We start from the raw sequence: 18,825 nt of genomic DNA on the forward strand, positions 1-18,825 counted from the left end.
AACTCAACAACCACAACTCTGTACCCAGCACACCAAGATCTGCGGGGCAGAGGCACAGATCCTCATATTAGAGAAGGAAGGGATGACTTGTCACAATAAACATGTTATTAGAGTGAAGGAAAGATGAAGTGGGGAAAAAAAAAAAAGGCATCACTCACTATGTGTTAAGGCCTTACAAAGAACATGCCCTTGTTGCCTTGGACACTGCCACTGTGGTCGTGGTTTATCTTGGACTTCATCCGCATCAGGATGTGTCATGCAGGTTAAAGCTCTTTGTAGTAGGAAGGGAGATGGGGAAGGATTTTGGTTAGTCGGTACATTCCGTTTTGCCAGGCTTTTCCTAAGCCTCGCAGTTGGAATTTGGGCAACACACGCGTCGCATCCAGAGCTTTCCCTTGCTCCCTGATCCCTGGTTAGACTTTCACACCCTTCCATCACATACCGGACGTGTATCTCAATGCATGGTCAAAAATCCAGGTCCCTGAATATCGATTTCGTGTGTATCCAACGGGAGAGCCACGTTCCAATGCTTTTCCATCTAAATCGTGCAAAAAAAAGATTAGAACAGAGCCCTAGAAGTGGATGCATTTCCAAAGAATAATGATGGCTGAAGCCTATTAAAAATTTCCAAGACTCATCTCTCCCTGTGGCTTGGTAACAAGATGTCAGAGGTCACACAGAGTTTCTTAAGACTTCTGCAGCACTATTTTATTTGGTATAACTAGGGAGAACCCAAAGTTCTCATGAATTACATGCTGAGCAGCTCAGCAGCTGAGACATCAGCAACACAGCATGAATCAAATGCGCACGTAAGATTGAGAGTCTCAAAACAGAAGGATTCACTCTTCACTTTGTCTAGAAACATTTCTGATTTAATGCATTACTTGAAAAATCCTCTCCAGAATGTTTCTCGTAAAGCACGGCCCAGATTGAGAGCTTAAATAGTTTTGTATAAAACTTCTGATCAACCCACAGGTAACTCAGTCCTCCAAAACACAAATACGGACCCGATGCTATTCCTAACATCAGAAAATGATCCACGTCAGCCAAAGAGTCTCTGCCCCTTTCTCTTTGATTTACAATGCAAGTGTCATTTTCTTTTCCTCTACTTTTTAGGCAGCTTCATGGTGAACTTCTCTGCCTTTTTTCCTGACACCCCTGCCCTGAGGAATGTTAATGCGTTGGACCTCTTCAAATGACCCTGGCCCAAGGCCAGCACACAAAGCTAGCAAGAAAAAAAGAAGAAGAGGAAATATTGCATCTCTGAGTGGTGCAGGGCAAGAAATGCAGGACCTATGGTGGGGTGGGGATGGAGCAGAAGGTACCAGTCGGCTGCTGACGGCGCCCAGGGCCAGAGCCAACCGCTCCGCTGCCTGTCTTTGCTTGGGATGCCCAAAGGGGAACCCCACGGGGCTTGCAAGACTTCTGTGGAAATGCAAACGAAAGGAAAACAGTCCAAAAGGACAAACACCAGCACCGGCTCTTGGGCTGGGGGACTGCAGCCACTGCCACCGCCCATCCCGCTGTGCTGTATGTGCTGTCACCCAGCGCGGGGTCTGGGCTGCTCCAAACGGATGGGAACAGAGTCTGGAGCGGTGCAAACTGCAGGGAGAAACATGTGGACGTGTAACCAAACAGGAAGCAGCACACACAGGCCTAATTTGACGAAAACGCTACAAGCAAATAGCAGCAACTGAGCTGGGAATCCCTGTTATAAACCGCTCCAAGTAACAACTAAAAATATAAATATAGCAAGCTCCTGCAGGAGACACGTGACTCAGAAAAGAAACATAAATCGTCCAATGCGTATTTCAGCCAAGTCCCGAGGCTGAGCCCCGCGGGATCGCTGTCACTCGGAGCCACGTGTGCCCCGAAGCCACCACCACCGTGTCCCCCTTTAACTGACCGTCCCCAGCGCACCACGAACCGAGACAGCCTGCGGGTCCGCATTTCCACGCGAAGGAGAGGGATTCATTTGCTTCTGATTCAACACTTCATCCTGCACCATGAATCACTATAAAAAATAACCACTTTCGACAACTCCAATCTCAGGTTTTTTCTGATGAAAGCAAATAAAACCCTACCAAACCCTGGCCTTTCTGCACGGCTGAAGTGATTTAGATCGGGGCTAGCAGATCACATCGCGAGAAAGGCTTCGAGAAGAAAAAGGGAGAAAAACTCCTGGCAGCAGCAGCGAGCACAAAGCCTTTGCTCCGGAGGCACCAGCACCTTCAGCTCTTCACAATCTTGGGCTGTCCCAGAGCTGCAGCTGAAATCGCCGGTGAAGCGACAGGCACGGGACGTTTCTTGTGCCGCTCACACAGCCGTCTGCAGTGATGGCAACAGAGCCCGTCGGTGGAACCTGCGGGGGGACGGACGGGGACCAGAAGAATTGACTGGGAGCCAGTTCAAGAAACCACAAGGAACTGATATCTGGGCACCACGGCCGGTCCACACAGAGCACAGTATTTGGTGGCCAAATAGAAAAGTTATTCAGAGCCACCTCCCCAACAAGCAGGAGTTTTGTGGATGGCGGGATGAATGGGGGCACTTACAGGCCTCTCTTCACAAAGGCATCGGCCGCCAGCTGCCCATCACCTCAGGACCAAGTTGCTTTTAAAGAAACCCAGCACGAGGCTATAAAATAACAAATATGATGCACATTTCATTTGAAAAGGCCCTCCCAGATAGAAGTTCTCCAGCTTACTTTCTGTGGCTTTCAACTACCACTTGTTAACTCGTAAATAACTCTCTGTCCCTCTCCCAATGGTGTCTATACGTTGAACTGCGTCCCCCCACACCCCAGCCTGTCCCCAACGCTCTCCATTGGTACGACACGTTGCTGTACACCCAAGCCAGCCAACAGCAAAAGCCCGCTGCCCACTTTGTACAACGATACAGTCAACCAGAGTCAGAAACCACCATTTTCAGGGGACACCATCGGCAGAGCAGCTGCTGCCCAGCCAGAAGCCATGGGGACAATGGGGTCCTACGTGACGGTTCCCATCTGCAGGAACCCTCAAGGGCTGGTGGCCAACAGCTGAAGGAGAAGCTCCTATTGCCAGTGGTCATCTCTCCACCCATCCCACCCAGGGTGTCAGGGACACCTCTGCATTTTAAGGCCACCCATGCAGTGACCAACCTCTCAAAGAGCTGTGGGGACACAAAAGCTCTGAATATACACAGAACACAGAATCCTAGAATCATTTCAGTTGGAAGAGACCCTCAGGATCATCGAGTCCAACCATAAACCAACTCTAGCACTAAACCATGTCCCTAAGAGCCTCATCTAAACGCCTTTTAAACCCCTCCAGGGACGGTGACTCCACCATCATGTCCTCCAAACTGTAAGATCTTTAAGTTGGAGTTAGTTATGGCCTTCCTAGGCTTTCCCTAGATGTTTGGACCCTGCATAAATAGCAGTGACCTCCCACCCTGCCATCCTTAGTGGCTGTTCTACTGGGACAGGCAGGACAATGATGTTCCCAAGGAAGTCACCAGCTGACAACACCTTCCAGGGCTTCTCTCCAACAGCGCAGGCAATGATCAAGCAAAAACCAGGAGAAAATCTAACATCGAAACCTCTTTTCACTCCCAGCTGTAAGACAAACCAAACCCAACAGCAACGATGGGCAGCTCAAATTAACTTTCTCCTGAGTCCCTTGAAGGAAACGCGGTCCAAGTGGTCTTTTGTCTTTGTATCAGGAACTGGCTTTGGCTCTCAGAGTCACTGCTGGGACCTGCTCCATGTTGGAGTCAATGGATGAGTCCCTATAGCATGAGTGGTGCCACCCCAGGATCCCACAGAAAGCCCCTTCCCCAGTGTGGGAGGAGAGGACAGTCTGACGTTCACCGAAAAGAAAAAAAAAGAAAAAGCTTCTTCTCATCACTGCTTGAGGTGGGGTGGGGATACGAAGCACTGTTTTGGAAGTGGCGCACCACAGCCTGCCAAAAGTCAAAATTATTCCCACAATGTTACTAGTGATTGGAAAAACAAACAAACAGAAACCCATAAAACCTCATTTTGAGCTAACTCTAATCATTCATAGAAAGCAGCCACTTTCCTCAAAGCAACTTTCCTCAAAACATTGCAGCTTTTTCTCAGGCTTTCCTCCCGATTGCCTCCTTATCTACGCCCAACACACCTACCACCAGGCCTGGGTTCACCATGAATATTGCACACGACTGATGGGCAAGTATTTAACATATCAAAAGAAGATAATAAGCTTTTTCTTATAGTTACACCGTGGTCTTGGTGGAGCCTTTAGGGGTGAGCAGATACACATGCACAGCAAAAGTTAAAGAAGGTCAATAATCCTGAGCCAGGGCCCTGAGATTACCGACTCAGCCTGGTTGGGTTGCAGGGCCCTCTGCAGATCCCCCAGCACAGCGCTGCTCATGCAGGGTCACAGAGCAGATCACACAGGTCGGGCCAGGCGGGTTTGAATGTCTCCAGAGAAGGAGATTCCACAGCCGCTCTGGGCAGCCTGGTCCAGGCTCTGGCACCTCCCAGCAAAGAAGTTTCTCCTCCTGTTCAGATGGACCCTCCTGTGTTTCAGTCTGTGCCCGTTGCCCCTCACCCTGGCATTGGGCACCACTGAACAGAGTCTGGTCCGTCCTCTGACACCCACCCTGGAGATATTGATCAGCATAAATTATCATTATACGCATAAGATTGATGCACACGTTGGCTCTGGTCCCTCTGACAGAGCTTCCAGGAACTGCTCTCCAGAGCTTCATTCCTGTCCCCAACACCACGGATCAGGGAACCCACTGATGGGTGCGTGACCCCTCAGCTTACCGAGCGTCTGCTGGTTGCGGACCCCACCTATGACCACACAGATCTCCGCGGGAACATCTCCTGGCCCATCTTTTATGTTCTTCTTGGAATCTTTGGTGTCATCCTGCCAGATCACCTCTTCGATGTAGTCATCTGGTACCTCTGTTTTCACCTTCACCTCAGTCATCATTCCAGCCTCTTCACTGGGTGAGGACTGAGATGTCGCCGAATCGGAGCCCTCTGCTTTCGGGCTCCGTGGGCTCCTCTTCAAACACTCCCTGAATGGGGGGAAAAGAGAAGAAAACATGAATTCTCATTGCCAAGTGTTTTTTCATCACTAGTACGTAATTAAAGGTACTTTGGTTTAATGCAGTTTATTTAAAACAAGTATGGGTAGGTATGTGTGTCTGTCATATATGGTAATTAAAATTTAACCAGAAAAAAAGTAATAAAGCCATTTGCTGGTACTGAAAATAACTTTAATCACCACAAACAATAGCAGCAGTCATAAACTGAGCGAACCCCTCAGCAACAGCACAGAATTTCACCACAATTCCAGCAGTCCTGACATCAAATATTAAGTCAAGACTAGTCCATACATGCAGAGGAAAAACCATATGCTCCTGACATTTCAAATCTGGAGTTATCTCCACCCCTGTGCACTTCTCCATGCGTTCATAATGATATGTAGGGAGACTATTATGTTACGGACAGATACAATTATCAAAGACAACAGAGAAAACATAATGGATGAGGAAAGGCAGAGAGAAGAAAGGAGGGGTCCAGTGTATTTAGAAACAGATGAAGGAAATAGTATCTGTCTCATCTTGGAAAGAGAAAGCTAGAAATTCATGGGAGAAAAGAATCTCATAAATCAATATTCAAAATCCCTTAAGGAAAGGAAGGAAACGGGACACCCCAAAGCTGCAGAACAGCATCAACAAGTGCAATAGTGGCACAAGGAAGATGGGTTTTGAGCGCGACAGATAAGGACCAGGCAATAAGTCAGTGTGGCTCCTTTTCCAAATGCACCATCCCACCGACTCATTGTGAGCTCCCTGTTTTTAAGACTGGTTGCTAATAAATTCCAACATGCAAAGCAGAGATAAAATAATCGCTCGTTCAGTCTGCGCAGAAATCAGAACTAAATATATAACAATAGCTTAGATTACCTAGAAACAGAGACTTTACAGACTGTGACATATTTAGAGACATGTAAACACTGCAAACAGCCAAAGGTGCTTGAAAACATTTTAAGCAGAATAAATAGACAAAACTAATTGCAAAAAGGGCTGAAACCACGGTTGAGAGTTATTAGACCACGCAATAGCAAAAGAGAATGAAATCTCATTGGTTGGAACATCATAGAAAGAGCGAGTATGAATTAAGTGTTAGAAAACTAACACTTGCAATGGTTTCTGACGCTGGTTACGGAGCCGACAGACAAATCAAAATGCTGCAACCGCAGGAGAAAGTGCCCAGAAAGATCCCGGGTGATGGAGACGAGAGGAGCAGATGAACGAGGGGAACGATCTTCTGCAACAACTACTGCACAACCTCCTCCTCAGACATGGAGTTGCTGTTTCCAAATGGGTCAGTCACATCATATCGTCAGATATTATTCATGCCTTCATTCTCATTATGGAATTAAACGTGTAATTAACAGCGCCTAAACAGAGAGAATTAGCCTTGACCTGCCTCCCTACTCATTCTCATCCTCCTCACACGTACTCTCCATGTGCTCCCAAAATCATACAGGGCTTTTACAAATGAGAAAGATGAATTAAGACAGAGAAAAATGTGGTTGAAAGCTGGGCGGTCTGTATGGTAATATTATTGGATGGCCAGAAGTCCATCAATCTCAGCCGGCGGCTGAGCACCCGCACTGGGCCAAGGGAGAGGCGGCAGCCACGAGCAAAACCACAAAACATTCAGCAATCAGAAAAGGGTGGGATTAACTGCAAATCAATCGAATCGAGAAGGTGCGAAATGCAAAACACGGAAAGAAGCAGCAAAAGCCATGGGGTGGAGGGAAAAAACATCCCTCCTTCAGCGAGGACAGTGGAGGAAGATCAAAATCAATGCGGCGTGATTCCCACTGGTGGGCAGAAAGGTGAAAGCAGTCAGGGAAAGTCAGCTTTGCACCTCAAACGAAGGCAAAATGCCTCAGCTACAGATACTACAGCAACCTGTACTTGCCAATCCTGGACGAAACAACATGAAAATCAATGCAGGAGCCAAGTGATGTGGAATTAAAAGCTAATACAACTAGCGCTGAGGCTAAAGATACAGCTTTCTGAGGAGATTATAAATGGGGTAAGAATACAAGAGACCTTCTGATGGCACCCGGCTTTGCATCATGTCACATTCGGATATAAAACAAATCAGCAGTACGGGGCATGAAGCGAGCAACGGGCGATGCGCTGCAAAAAACGCTGCCCTCAATGGGCACTGCTCCTGAGAGAGGGAAGAGGCCAACGGTACCTGGGGCGCGTGAGGAAGAGTGTGAGCAGCAGGTTGAGGGAGGTTCATCCTCCCCCTCTGCTCTGCCCTGGTGAGGCCCCATCTGCAGTTCTGTGTCCAGTTCTGGGCTCCCCAGTTGAAGAAGGACAAGGAATTACTGGAGAGAGTCCAGAGGAGGGACACAAAGATGCTGAGGGGTCTGGAGCATCTTTCTGATGAGGAGACACTGAGAGAGCTGGGGCTGTTCAGCTGGAGAAGAGAAGCTGGGAGGGATCTGATCAATGTGATCAATATCTCCAGGGTGGGTGTCAGAGGATGGACCAGACCCTGTTCAGTGGTGCCCAACAACAGGGTGAGGGGCAACGGGCACAGACTGAAACACAGGAGGGTCCATCTGAACATGAGGAGAAACTTCTTTGCTGGGAGGTGCCAGAGCCTGGACCAGGCTGCCCAGAGCGGCTGTGGAGTCTCCTGCTCTGAGACATTCAAACCCGCCTGGACCGACCTGTGTGATCTGCTCTGTGACCCTGCGTGAGCAGGGGCTGGGCTGGGGGATCTACAGAGGTCTCTGCAACCCAACCGGGCTGGGAGTCTGGGATTTCCACAGGGCTCCTGGAATGGTTGCTGTGGGACAGATTCTTTTAATGCTCTGGAATTAAATTTAGAATCAGTGTTGCTAAAAATTCCAGGTAAACCACGGAGGGCTGGAGAGCAATGGCCTTTGAAAGGGCCACCAGCACCAATGGATCCATCACACCATGAGCCACTTGTGCCCGAGCTGAGCAGCCACAGCAAAGTCAGACACGTCCAGGAACGTGGGTGCACCCACAAACAGCACCCTGACACCCACGCGCTGCCCTCAAGGACTAACGCAATTTTCAGATACGCGTGCCTGAGATGGAACAAGCAGGTCATTTTCTCCCCGTACGAAGCTGTAGTGAAGCACACCAGTCCCGGTGTGCTGCAGACAGACCGGGCACCCTCGTTTTTCAAAGGTGATTAGAAAAGCTGGAGAAAGTTCAAAAAAGAGGCACTGAAATGGTTCGAGACTGGGAAAAGATACTTTATGACTTTACGAGACCAAATAACTTCAATCTGTTTCTCATGCCAAAAGGAAGACTGAGAGATGATTTGATTGCAGCATATTATCATCTTCATGGAGAGGAAATACTGTCTGGCCTTAATTTCGCAGAGAGGAGTAGAGTACGAGCTCATTGCTGGAAGCTGGAACCAGCTGAAATGAGGCAGAAAATATGAGCACAGATGGTGGTCCACTGGAACAGCCATCTCCAAAGGATGCGCTCAGGGAGAACAAACCTCTCCAAGTCTTCAGACCTAGAGCATCCGTATCTGGCTGGCCCCGCGTTCCTGGGCTCAGTACACATGTGCACTGGCCAGACCTGCTGTCCTGAAGCTTTAGGAATATATAAATTACTATAATAGACCAGACCAATGGACTCTCAAAACCTTTGCTTTTCATGCACACTGACTTTCTGGACCCATGTCTGCCAAGAAAGTAACTTCCCGGCTGGGCTGTCTGCTCTTAGGTTGGACCTAAACCTGCAGTTACTAACTGAAAGCAATACTGTTCCTTTGATATTGCCCCATATGTTCTAAGCCTGAGCAGATACTCAGTGCACAGAAGCCCTGACAGGAGCCTGCTGATCCTCCTGAAGACAGAATAAGCAAAACCATAAAAAACATAGCACTGCTGGATTTTTACAACAATCTTCCAACAATTTTACAAGAGAGACCTTCTCTGTCTTCGGACACTTTCTAAGAGAGATGAAGGCAGCAGCCAGATGTTCCCAGGTTACAGAATGGATACAGATGTGTGTGTGTTGGGGAGGTGAACCCACAGCACCCCAGTGCCCCAGCACAGAGCCCTGTGCAGACCCACGTACCGCGCAGACCCCGGCGAACGGAGCTCAGGGTGGGGAAAAGGAAATAAATTATAAGCATTAAGATACTTTTCAGACCATATATATTTCTAAGAATATATATATATATGTAGATGTGTTTCTGTATATGCACACACACACATATATGCATGTATACCAATAAGAAGGACTGACGCTCGCATCTCGGCAGCATCCCCTTGTTGCGCCCCGCTCCGACCCCCTTCTGCCACCGCAGCCCCAGGACACACATTCTCTGCTGACACCCTGAGGTGTCGGCGTTTTATTGCACAAGCCAGATCCTATTTCCCAGGACCAGGGGCCCCAGTGTCAGGATTATATGAGCCAAAATGTGGGAACCACCATCCCTGAACGCAGGCTTTGCTGCTGACCTGCACCGGGCTGAAACTGGTCCCACACCTCCTGAGAGCAGTTTTAGTGACCTTCTTCACAGCTTAGTCTTAGCTACCTTCTTCTGTTTTGCTTAAGAAGGAAAAGCTGTGTTTCTCATGTCACTCGTATTATTTCATATCTTGCAGATGTCAGGCTTCAGCCCAACTTCAACTGCTGAATCTCTCCAGCTCTGTGTCCAGGGGAACATTATGGCTTCGCAAAATACCTTAAAATAAGCGGAATCAAACAGCAACACAGCCCCAGCCCTGCTTTCCTCACCTCGGATGTGCTACACAGGGGATAGAGGAGCCAGGATTAGCGCATATGATGCAGGAGAGGAGCATGACCAGCTGCTGAAAACAGCAGGTGAAGGTGATGGACCTCTCCTACCTTCCATGCATCTGGAGAGTATCTTCTTTGTCTCTGTCTTTACAGCCTCCAAAGGACTGATGGACAGACTACACAGGAGAACGTGTCTGAAGACCACACAATAAGATCCTGGCAGGTGATGGGACTGACTCTTACCAGCCTCTTGCCAGCAGTGACAGAGAAAATGGTCCCCAATGGCACGGTGTAGCAGTGAGCATCACTGCCCAGTGACAGTTCCTGGACAATTCACTTGGTGGCTCCGCTGAAGGATACACAGCTTTGGAGGGAGGAGGCGGCAGCAGTGGTGGGAGAGACAGCTCTCCTGGCAAGAGCATAATCCATGGAGGCCGCTTTCTTCAGGAAATCCAGTTAGTGCTCCGGTGACTAGAGCAAAACTAGGATCAGTCCAGGCGTCTTGGATCTGAAGCTCATTTACCCAATTTGCTGAGGTGACGCTGTGCCGACCTGGGTATAATTGTTCCCAGGGTGCAGGAGGGAGCTGGGCTGAAGGAACAAACCTCATGGGACAGCAGAGTTTGAAGCCTCCTGGTCTGACAATGGGAACAGGACCAACACCACAATTCAAAACAGGAAAGAAAAGGAAATTCCCAACCCTGGAAAACTCCAGATGGGACGCAGAGCAGTACGTGCACAGCTGCAGCAGAACCGGGTTTCACTCAGAAGACAGCATTCACCAGAGACTCCAGCAAGCCAGGAGGGAACATGCATGCTGACCCAAAAGATCTGACCCAATGAAGCATCATTTCTTTACCACCCCTTTGGTCCTCAGATGCTGCATCCCTTGCAAGCCCAGAACACCACACTTGCCTGGTGCCATGCTGGATATTGCCTCCCCAGCTTCTGAGCAGCACAAAGAGCTTCCAGTTAGAGATGAGGATAAAGCAGTAGCAGATCCAGAACATATTTGTCTAGAAATTCCCCTTGAGAGCCACGGTGGCAGAGAACACACTGCCTGGTGCAGGGAAGAAATTTGGCCCCGTGTCCAGACCTGGTTCTGCTGTTTCTCCCCTGCCTGCAGCACCACCAGAGCTGATGTGCGACTGCCAGAAAGTGTCAAAACCAGGATGAGTACAAACAAGAGTGAATCTTCAGTTCTGCAGATCCCAAGGCTGGAAGCAAGTCTTACTGGTTTTGGGTGGGGACACGCAGAGAGAAGAGGATTAAGCAGCTTCTGGGTCATCAGCTAAGCCAAATCTCGGTACTTGGTCCTGGAAGCAGAAGCACTCCCCAGCACGAACCATGAGGTGGCCACGAGGCACAGAGCTCCCACTGCGCTAACACAGAGACCAGCCCCATCCTCTGACTCCTGCGGGGCAGGGCTGGGTGACGCACTGGTACCAGTGACGAGGGCAGAGCCTCCGCTGGGTGGAGGCAGCAGCGCACAAGGGAGAACCTACCACGGGTCAGACCCCACTCCTGGGTACCTGCGGCCATCCCTCTCGTGGTGGCTCTGAACGCAGTGCCCAGCCTCATGCCGTCACTCTTCTGGGTGAAAAGATGCAATTTTAGGGTGTTCAAGTGTGACCTTCCAGGGATCAACTGCAGTTTCCTCTGCAGGTCCAACCTGCATTTAACATCCACGGCGTGACGCTTCCTGGGAAGAGGACATTCTTCAAACAAAGCATTGTTTGTACAGGACAAAAACTTCTCAGAGAAATCAGACCAGAGATCAGCAGAGTGCACAGGCACATCTGGCTTAAACCTGACCGCCTTCCCAGGGTGCATCAAACTCCTCCATGTCTTCGAGCTTTCCTGGGGAATATCAAACTCCTGCACTGTTTAATGTCTTGTCTTTATTGAGTTGTGGAGTCCTTGCTGAGGAGACAGAAGCCTTGGGATCACACACAGCTCACACCATCGCTCAACGGCATCCGTGGTTGCTCCTACAGGTGAGGTTCTGTTTCACTTTCCAGAACAGACTCTACAGATTTTGAACATTAAAGAGGCAAACAAATATCGCACTTGCATGTATCACTCCTGTGACTAAGTAGGCCACGTAGCCAATTACTGTATTACCAGCTCTGCCATCTCACAATGCTCATTTCAACGTTGCTGCCGGCTTTGATCATCAGACTTTCATCTTCCGATGATGTTACGGCCACTTTCATGTCAAATACAAGCATGTGAAGGCAGAAGAGATTTAAGGAGGCCTTGATGAAGACTCATTGTGGGGAACTGGAAAGGTAGTGGTAAAAATGGGTTCCTGGACCCACTTAGATACAGCTTCCCTTGGTCCTACAGCCATGACAGCTCAGGACAGTACAGGACACACATGGACCTGCTGGAGAGGGGCCAGAGGAGCCCCGGGAATGACCCGAGGCTGGAACAGCTCTGCTGGGAGGACAGGCTGAGAGAGCTGGGGGGTTCAGCTGGAGAACAGAAGCTCCGGGGACACATTAGTGCAGCCCTTCCGGACTTAAAAGGGGCCCATAAGAAAGATGGAGACAGACTTCTGAGCAGGGCCTGTTGTGACAGGACAAGGGGCGATGGTTTTAAACTAAAGGAGGGAGATTCAGGCTGGACATGAGGAAGAAATCGTTGCCCCTGAGGGTGGTGAGAGCCTGGCCCAGGTTGGCCAGAGAGGTGGTGGCTGAACCATCCCTGGAGACATCCCAGGCCAGGCTGGACGGGGCTCTGAGCAACCTGAGCTGGTGCAGATGTCCCTGCTCGTGGCAGGGGGGCACTGGGGGAGCTGGGGAGGGCCCTTCAACCAAACTGTTCTGTGATTCTAGGACCCAAGGCTCAAGGGTATGATTCAAAGGCTCAAGGCTTTAGCACGGACAGATGATGCAGCACAATGTGGACAAACGACTACACCAGAAGTACAATTTTGGCTTTAAAGCTCAACAGACTGATGACAGCTCACCAGCACCACTGCGAGGAGCAACACAAGGGCAATGCAAGTTGCTCCTCCAGATGGAAGGACAGAAAGGAGACAACTGACTGTTCACACCGATCTTCTCTGCACGGTAACATTTGACCCACGGAGCTCACGGCTCCCCCTTCCCGCCGCTCTCCTGTGGAAGAAGGAAAGGAGGGGAAGGGGGTGCAAACCAAGGAGCTGCAATCTGGTGCCGTTTTCCTCTTTGGCGAGAGTTTCTTTCTGGCTGTGATAAGCGGAACCGGCGATGACTGAAAGCAAACGGGGCCCGTCAGCTGCTGCAGCCAGAAGAAACTCGCGTTTGCAGTTTGCTTTTTCTGATCTGGAGTAGCATTCTCATAAATAATGAAAGTGACTAAAAGCTACTTAAAAAACACACACTCCTCCCTTATGAAAGAATGAGAAAAAAACCCAATTATAAAAGGACATTTCTTCCAGCTAGGAATAATTTGTCATGTAATTCTCTGAAGACAGCAACAGAAACATGCATGCTCTGTGCTCCCTTTTGAGTGATCTGTGATTGCATATGTACTCAGATGGCTTCTAATGAGGCTATTTTTATAGCACACATCCTGCTGAGCTTCTGGGGAGGGGCAAAGTGAGATCAGTGGAGAATCAGTCTTCGACGTCGGCTCCTGTGTATTTTCTCCTCAAAAGGAGAGGAAAAGGAAACAAATGTGGCAGAGGACACACCGCTCTGAATGAACACCTACAAACGAAGCTCTTCTGCCCCACCAGCAAATGCAAAGCATCTTCAGATTTTTCCTGGACACCACTCGAGCTGGAGGAACCAGAGACACGTCACTAATGCCTCGACGATATCAATGATGGTGATACCCAAATTCACATGCTCTGTGCCCATTTACACTCCTGAAACACATTCTGGTTCAGCCCTTGGGGCGCTCTCCTGGTCTGCAGGACCAAAGAGGTTCAGAAGAGCACAGTGATGAGGACCGTGCAGCGGGCACCTGGTGGAACACGCTTTGCAGAGCCCACCAGGACAATATCATCAATATGATGTTACGACTCATCTTCTTGAAACCGATGCGCAGTTGGCTCCCTCCAGGCCAAATCAAAAGGCATCGGTTGTCAAGAAGAAAAGGAAACAAATGATTGGGGAGGCTGAAACTGGGCTCAATTTACAGATGTCTGCCAGGGTTTCAAAAGAACCAGAAGGTTCCTGCCATGATGGGAGCCAAGGGAAGTGGGATGGGCAGAACAGATGTAAATGAACTCGTGTTTTACACAGAGATGATGCAAGCAGAAGAAGAGAGATGTAAATTTCAAATCTGCTTGTCCGATAAATTATTTGTGGTGGCCTTCCTCCCCCTTCCCCAGAGGAGCAGGTCAGCAAGCAGAGGAGCAGCCTGGTGTCCTTCATCAGGGACATCTCCTTTGCAGACCTTACTCAGCCAAAAGATTTTGAAATTCAGGGCTAAAAGACAGAAAAGACAGGAGCTACTTTTTCCAGCGTTACAGCTGAGCACTCCTAGTCTCCGTGCCTCCTGCTTCAGCTTTCAGATGTCCCCTTGCAGACCTGAAAGCCAAAGAGACCAACCAGCTCATCCCCCCCAACCTCCAGGTCACAGCGCAGAGCTGTTCCTTCTCAAAACTACACCTGCAGCTTCAGCCAGTGCCTTTTTTTGAGAGGCTGTCTTGATTTTGATGTGTGAAGAGCTGGAGTAATTATCACATTTCAAGATTCCTCCTCTAAATCATTATTTTCCCAAAGAGGCACCACACTTGCCACGTGGATTGCTGCCTCCAGCCATTGAGCCACAATGCACTTGCTTTGCTGGAAAAGAGATTCTGCCACCAGGAATCACTCTCCATAGCAGGGAACAACCTCTTCTGCCGTCTCTTTAACGAAGCAAAGCGAACGCATTGTCCTAATGTCTACTGCATACAGGCTAAAATGTGCCTTCTAATTCTTGACTCTTTCTATGAGCATTTGGGAACCTGTCCACATTTCAAAGCATGGACACCTGGGCAGGACAAATATGCCCCCAGCACTCTTAATGACACACATGGTGGCAGCACGTGCTGGTGCATGCATCTAAAATTCCAATTTTCTCTTGCTCACAGGGTTGTACAGGGAGTTCATGGTCACTCATGTTCCACCAGGAGATTTCCGTTCTCTTCACAATTATCGTTTTCCAAGATGCCGTTGCATGTTCTCCAAGCATGGGTTTAACCTCTGAAAGCAAACGTTATAGGAAAAACCTGTTCACTCACACTCTGAAGTTATTTTAAGGAACGGGAACTCCTTCCTCCATCAGCAAGTAGGGGAGTGAAGACTTGATTGAACAGAAGAAAAGGAAAAGCTGATCAGAGCTTCAGAGCATCTTCCACATGAAATGTGCTGATGTGAACCTCATGCTTCAAGGACATCCAGGTCACTCCTACGTTCGAGTGTTACTTCAAATCTTGTTTTGTCCATGGTCCACAGGCTGGATCCTTGGTTGACTGGTTGTTTTTCTTCATAAGGCTGGTGGATCCATACAAGACCTTCTTGAACGCACTGATCACTCATAAACCGACCAAAATAAGCTGAAGCTAAGCAGGACAAACGTGCGACTCTCGAAGGCTGTGAGGCCCATGCTCCAAATCAAGTGATTAAATTTGGGGACATCATACTAATTAGGCAGGCAAAGAAAACATCTGAGGCAAGAAAAGCAGCTCAAAACTCTGCCATTGTCTGAGTCATGTTTAAGTTTTCTGCTTTCTCCTCCTAAAACAAATTTAAATCAGAGTATCAGGACACAACCTTCTGCAGACACAAATATAACAATAACTGCCATATAGGTCTTCCTGGAAGAAATTTCCTCAATAAATACCAATATTGTTACGGAGTTCATCAATTCAGAAGGACTTGAAGGCTTTTTAGAAGAGACGTGCCTCAAGTCGGATCAGTACCTGCCTTTAAGGGCAGCCAGGTCTTAAACCCAAAACCAACAGCTTTTAAAAAAGCCCCAAATAACTAATGCAATACTTGCTTGTATGGTGCGGTGTCAGTGCTAAAATCTGGGGAAAACAAACAAACAATGCAGCATAATTTTTCCAGTTATCTTGGTCTACTAAAACCCACAACCTTTCCTGACAACAAACACCGCTTCAGTAAGTGTAAGAGGAATTTAATCGTGCGTGCGTTACTCAAGGGATGCTCGGCAGCTCCAAATCCTTCAAAAAAGGCAAGCTACAGGACCAAATCAGGCTGCCTCTTCTCTAGAAATTAAACATTAAAATACAAACCAGAACAATAGTCAAGAGCTGCAAAGAATTCCTAAGGTATTAGCAAAACAAATTCCCTTCAGTCCTTATTAGGAATATCTTGAGGATGGTTTGAAGAGGAAAGTCTAACCAAATATAAAAAAAAAAAATTGGCTTATCCAACAAAAAAACAAATGCGCGCTGTTTGCCAAAAGCAAAAGAATTCAGTCAGATAAAAAATGCGACATATAAATGATGCAGGTTAAAAACTAAATTTACGATGATAATAGAATAGCTGCTAGCGTCTTTAAATTTTCAAGCGTGGAAATGTCAACAGAGAGAGAGAAATTCAGAGAAAACCAAAGAGAATAGATTAAGTGTTTATTTATATTGGTGAAAGAACTTTATGTTGCTTGATTAAGAAATGACTGAGGGGGTGACAACTGTCTGCAAATGTCCACAGGTCCCCCAAGACGGTCACTGACCTGCCAGCAGAACCAGGGCCTGGCACAAGATGAAGGATATAAAACGAGCAATGGGAAAAGATGGACGGAGGAGGAGACGGGACCTCGGGACTGGGAAACCCCCCCGGCTGGGGCGTGATACAAATGAGGTGGACAACGTCCTGCTGCTGGAGATACATGAGCTATGAGGCTCTGCAGCGTCACCAGAACAACCCCAAGCTGGCCAGGAGAGGACCTGACACAAAGAAAATTATTTCCTGGCAACTCGGCTTTGCTGAAGACATTACAGCTACCGCATCTTGGTACTTTAGGGCTCCAGAAAGGGACGTTTCTCCACCTCACACCATCAAAGGCCTCCAAGGCTCTGGCGTTTGGCAAATTTGCGTGGATTACACGGAAAACACACCGGTCCCATGGGAGCCAGGATGTATCTGGGCGCCGTCGTCTCTTCATACCTGTACATTTGACCTTTTTTTGGGTTTCAAGAAAACCTGCCTGGGTTTCCCACGTCTTCTGTGCTGGCTGCAGTACAGAACTGAACTATCTGCTTTGTTAAATTGGCCAGTGGGGACTTTTTGCAGGGGTTTTGGTTGGTTGGTTTGTTTGTTTCTGAAGATGGCTGGTGAGAGTCCTTCTGAGAGCACCATGGCTTATTAAATACCTCGCCTCATAATTAATAGTTTTCTCTGCTTCTGACACAGGATGAGTCTGAAGCTCTTCAAGTTCTGGGAATGAAAATCCCACAGGTGGCCTTTTAAAGAAGGGGGAAACAATTTAAATGGTTTTGCTTCTGGGAAACACTCAGCCCTTGGCGTGTCCCACCATGGGGTGTGGAGCCCTCTCCCAAGGTTAGGAGGATCTCAATGTCCAGCTTGGGCACGCACAGATGTTGTCCTCCTCGAATGCTGGGGAGCTGGTGAGGACTGGCCAGCTGGGAGACGAGCCTGCAGAAGAGCTGGGGCCATCCCAAGGCAGAGCAGCCCTTGGGTTACAGGAGCTGCTCGGGAGGACATGTCCACAAAGGACAGAGCAAGAACCATGCAGAGGAAAGGGAAAGACGCCACCAGTGAGGCTGGAGAAGGGTGAACTGAGAAGGAGGTAAGTGCAACCACTTCTCTGTACCTTCTCCTCCAGCTGGAAAATCCCACCTTTGAAGGCAGAGGTTGAAATGACCAGACTACCTAAGCACCATGGCTTGGTCTGGCATGTTGACACCTCGATGTCCCAGCCTGAAGCACCCGCTGGACAGCTGTACAGGGCTCTGCCTCCCTCCAGGCCAGCACCGCAGAGCCCTTAGACAAGAAAGACACCACAAGAAAGGCCTTGAGGTGCTGGACCGAGTTCAGAGAGGGGAACGGAGCTGCTGAGGGGCTGGAGCACAAGTGTGATGGGAGCGGCTGAGGGAGCTGGGGGTTCAGCTGAGAACAGGAGCTGAGGGGAGACCTTCTGATCTCTGACCTGCCTGAAAGGAGCTTGGAGCCAGGGGGGGTCGGGCTCTGCTCCCCAGGAACAAGCGCCAGGACCAGAGGAAACGGCCTCAAGTTGCACCAGGGGAGGTTGAGGTTGGATCTGGGGAACAATTTCTTCCCCAAAGGGCTGTGGGGCATTGGAACAGGCTGCCCAGGGCAGTGGTGGAGTCACCATCCCTGGAGGGGTTGGACAGACAGACATGAGGTTCTCAGGGACATGAGTTAGTGCTAGGATTTCGGTTATGGTTGGACTCGATGACAATCAGTGATAGGACAAGGGGCAATGGGTGCAAACTGGAACACAGGAGGTTCCACTTGAATATGAGAAGAAACTTCTTCATGGTGAGGGTGCCAGAGCCTGGCCCAGGCTGCCCAGGGAGGTTGTGGAGTCTCCTTCTCTGCAGACATTCCAACCCGCCTGGACACCTTCTGTGTAACCTCATCTGGGTGTTCCTGCTCCGGCGGGGGGATTGGACTGGATGAGCTTTTGAGGTCCCTTCCAACCCCTGACATTCTGGGATTCCGTGATCTTGAGGGTCTCTTCCAACCAAAATGATTCTATGATTCTACTCTGCTGGACCTCCACCTCCAGAGACCTCCCACACCTTCCACGACCTCTACCACAGTGCTCTTAGCCACTGCAATAAAGATGCAACCCACCCGTGTCCTCACAGCCAGCTCACAAACCCCGAAAGTCTGGGATTTTCCCTCCGTTTCGGGACCAGAACGTGCTTTTTCTGCTCAGCTACATCTGTGCTGCGAGCGGGTTCCCGGCTGGTGACAGCCCGGCTGCAGACGGGGCCTGAGCTTCCAGCTGGCGCCGTTCCCTCCGCAAACAGATGCAGCTCCTATATCAGGGTCTGATTTATTCAGCAGG

At 49.1% G+C, this 18,825-nt stretch overlaps 1 protein-coding gene across 10 annotated transcripts in view; it reads right to left on the bottom strand.

The window, feature by feature from the left end:
- ZNF618 (zinc finger protein 618) overlaps nucleotides 1-18,825 on the bottom strand; it is a 173,579-nt gene that overhangs the window by 78,131 nt on the left and 76,623 nt on the right. For 5 of the 10 annotated variants that reach the window (XM_065648302.1, XM_065648303.1, XM_065648306.1 and 2 more), the window contains exons 3-4: nucleotides 4,802-5,058; nucleotides 443-538 (exon numbers count right to left, since the gene is read on the bottom strand). In XM_065648302.1, the coding sequence (XP_065504374.1) occupies nucleotides 443-538; nucleotides 4,802-5,058 (353 nt within the window). The remainder of the gene's footprint in view (nucleotides 1-442; nucleotides 539-4,801; nucleotides 5,059-18,825) is intronic. The other 5 variants (XM_065648310.1, XM_065648309.1, XM_065648308.1 and 2 more) reach the window with 1 other exon arrangement.

The sequence above is a fragment of the Caloenas nicobarica genome, chromosome 19 (assembly GCF_036013445.1).
Source record: "Caloenas nicobarica isolate bCalNic1 chromosome 19, bCalNic1.hap1, whole genome shotgun sequence".
Classification (NCBI taxonomy): domain Eukaryota; kingdom Metazoa; phylum Chordata; class Aves; order Columbiformes; family Columbidae; genus Caloenas; species Caloenas nicobarica.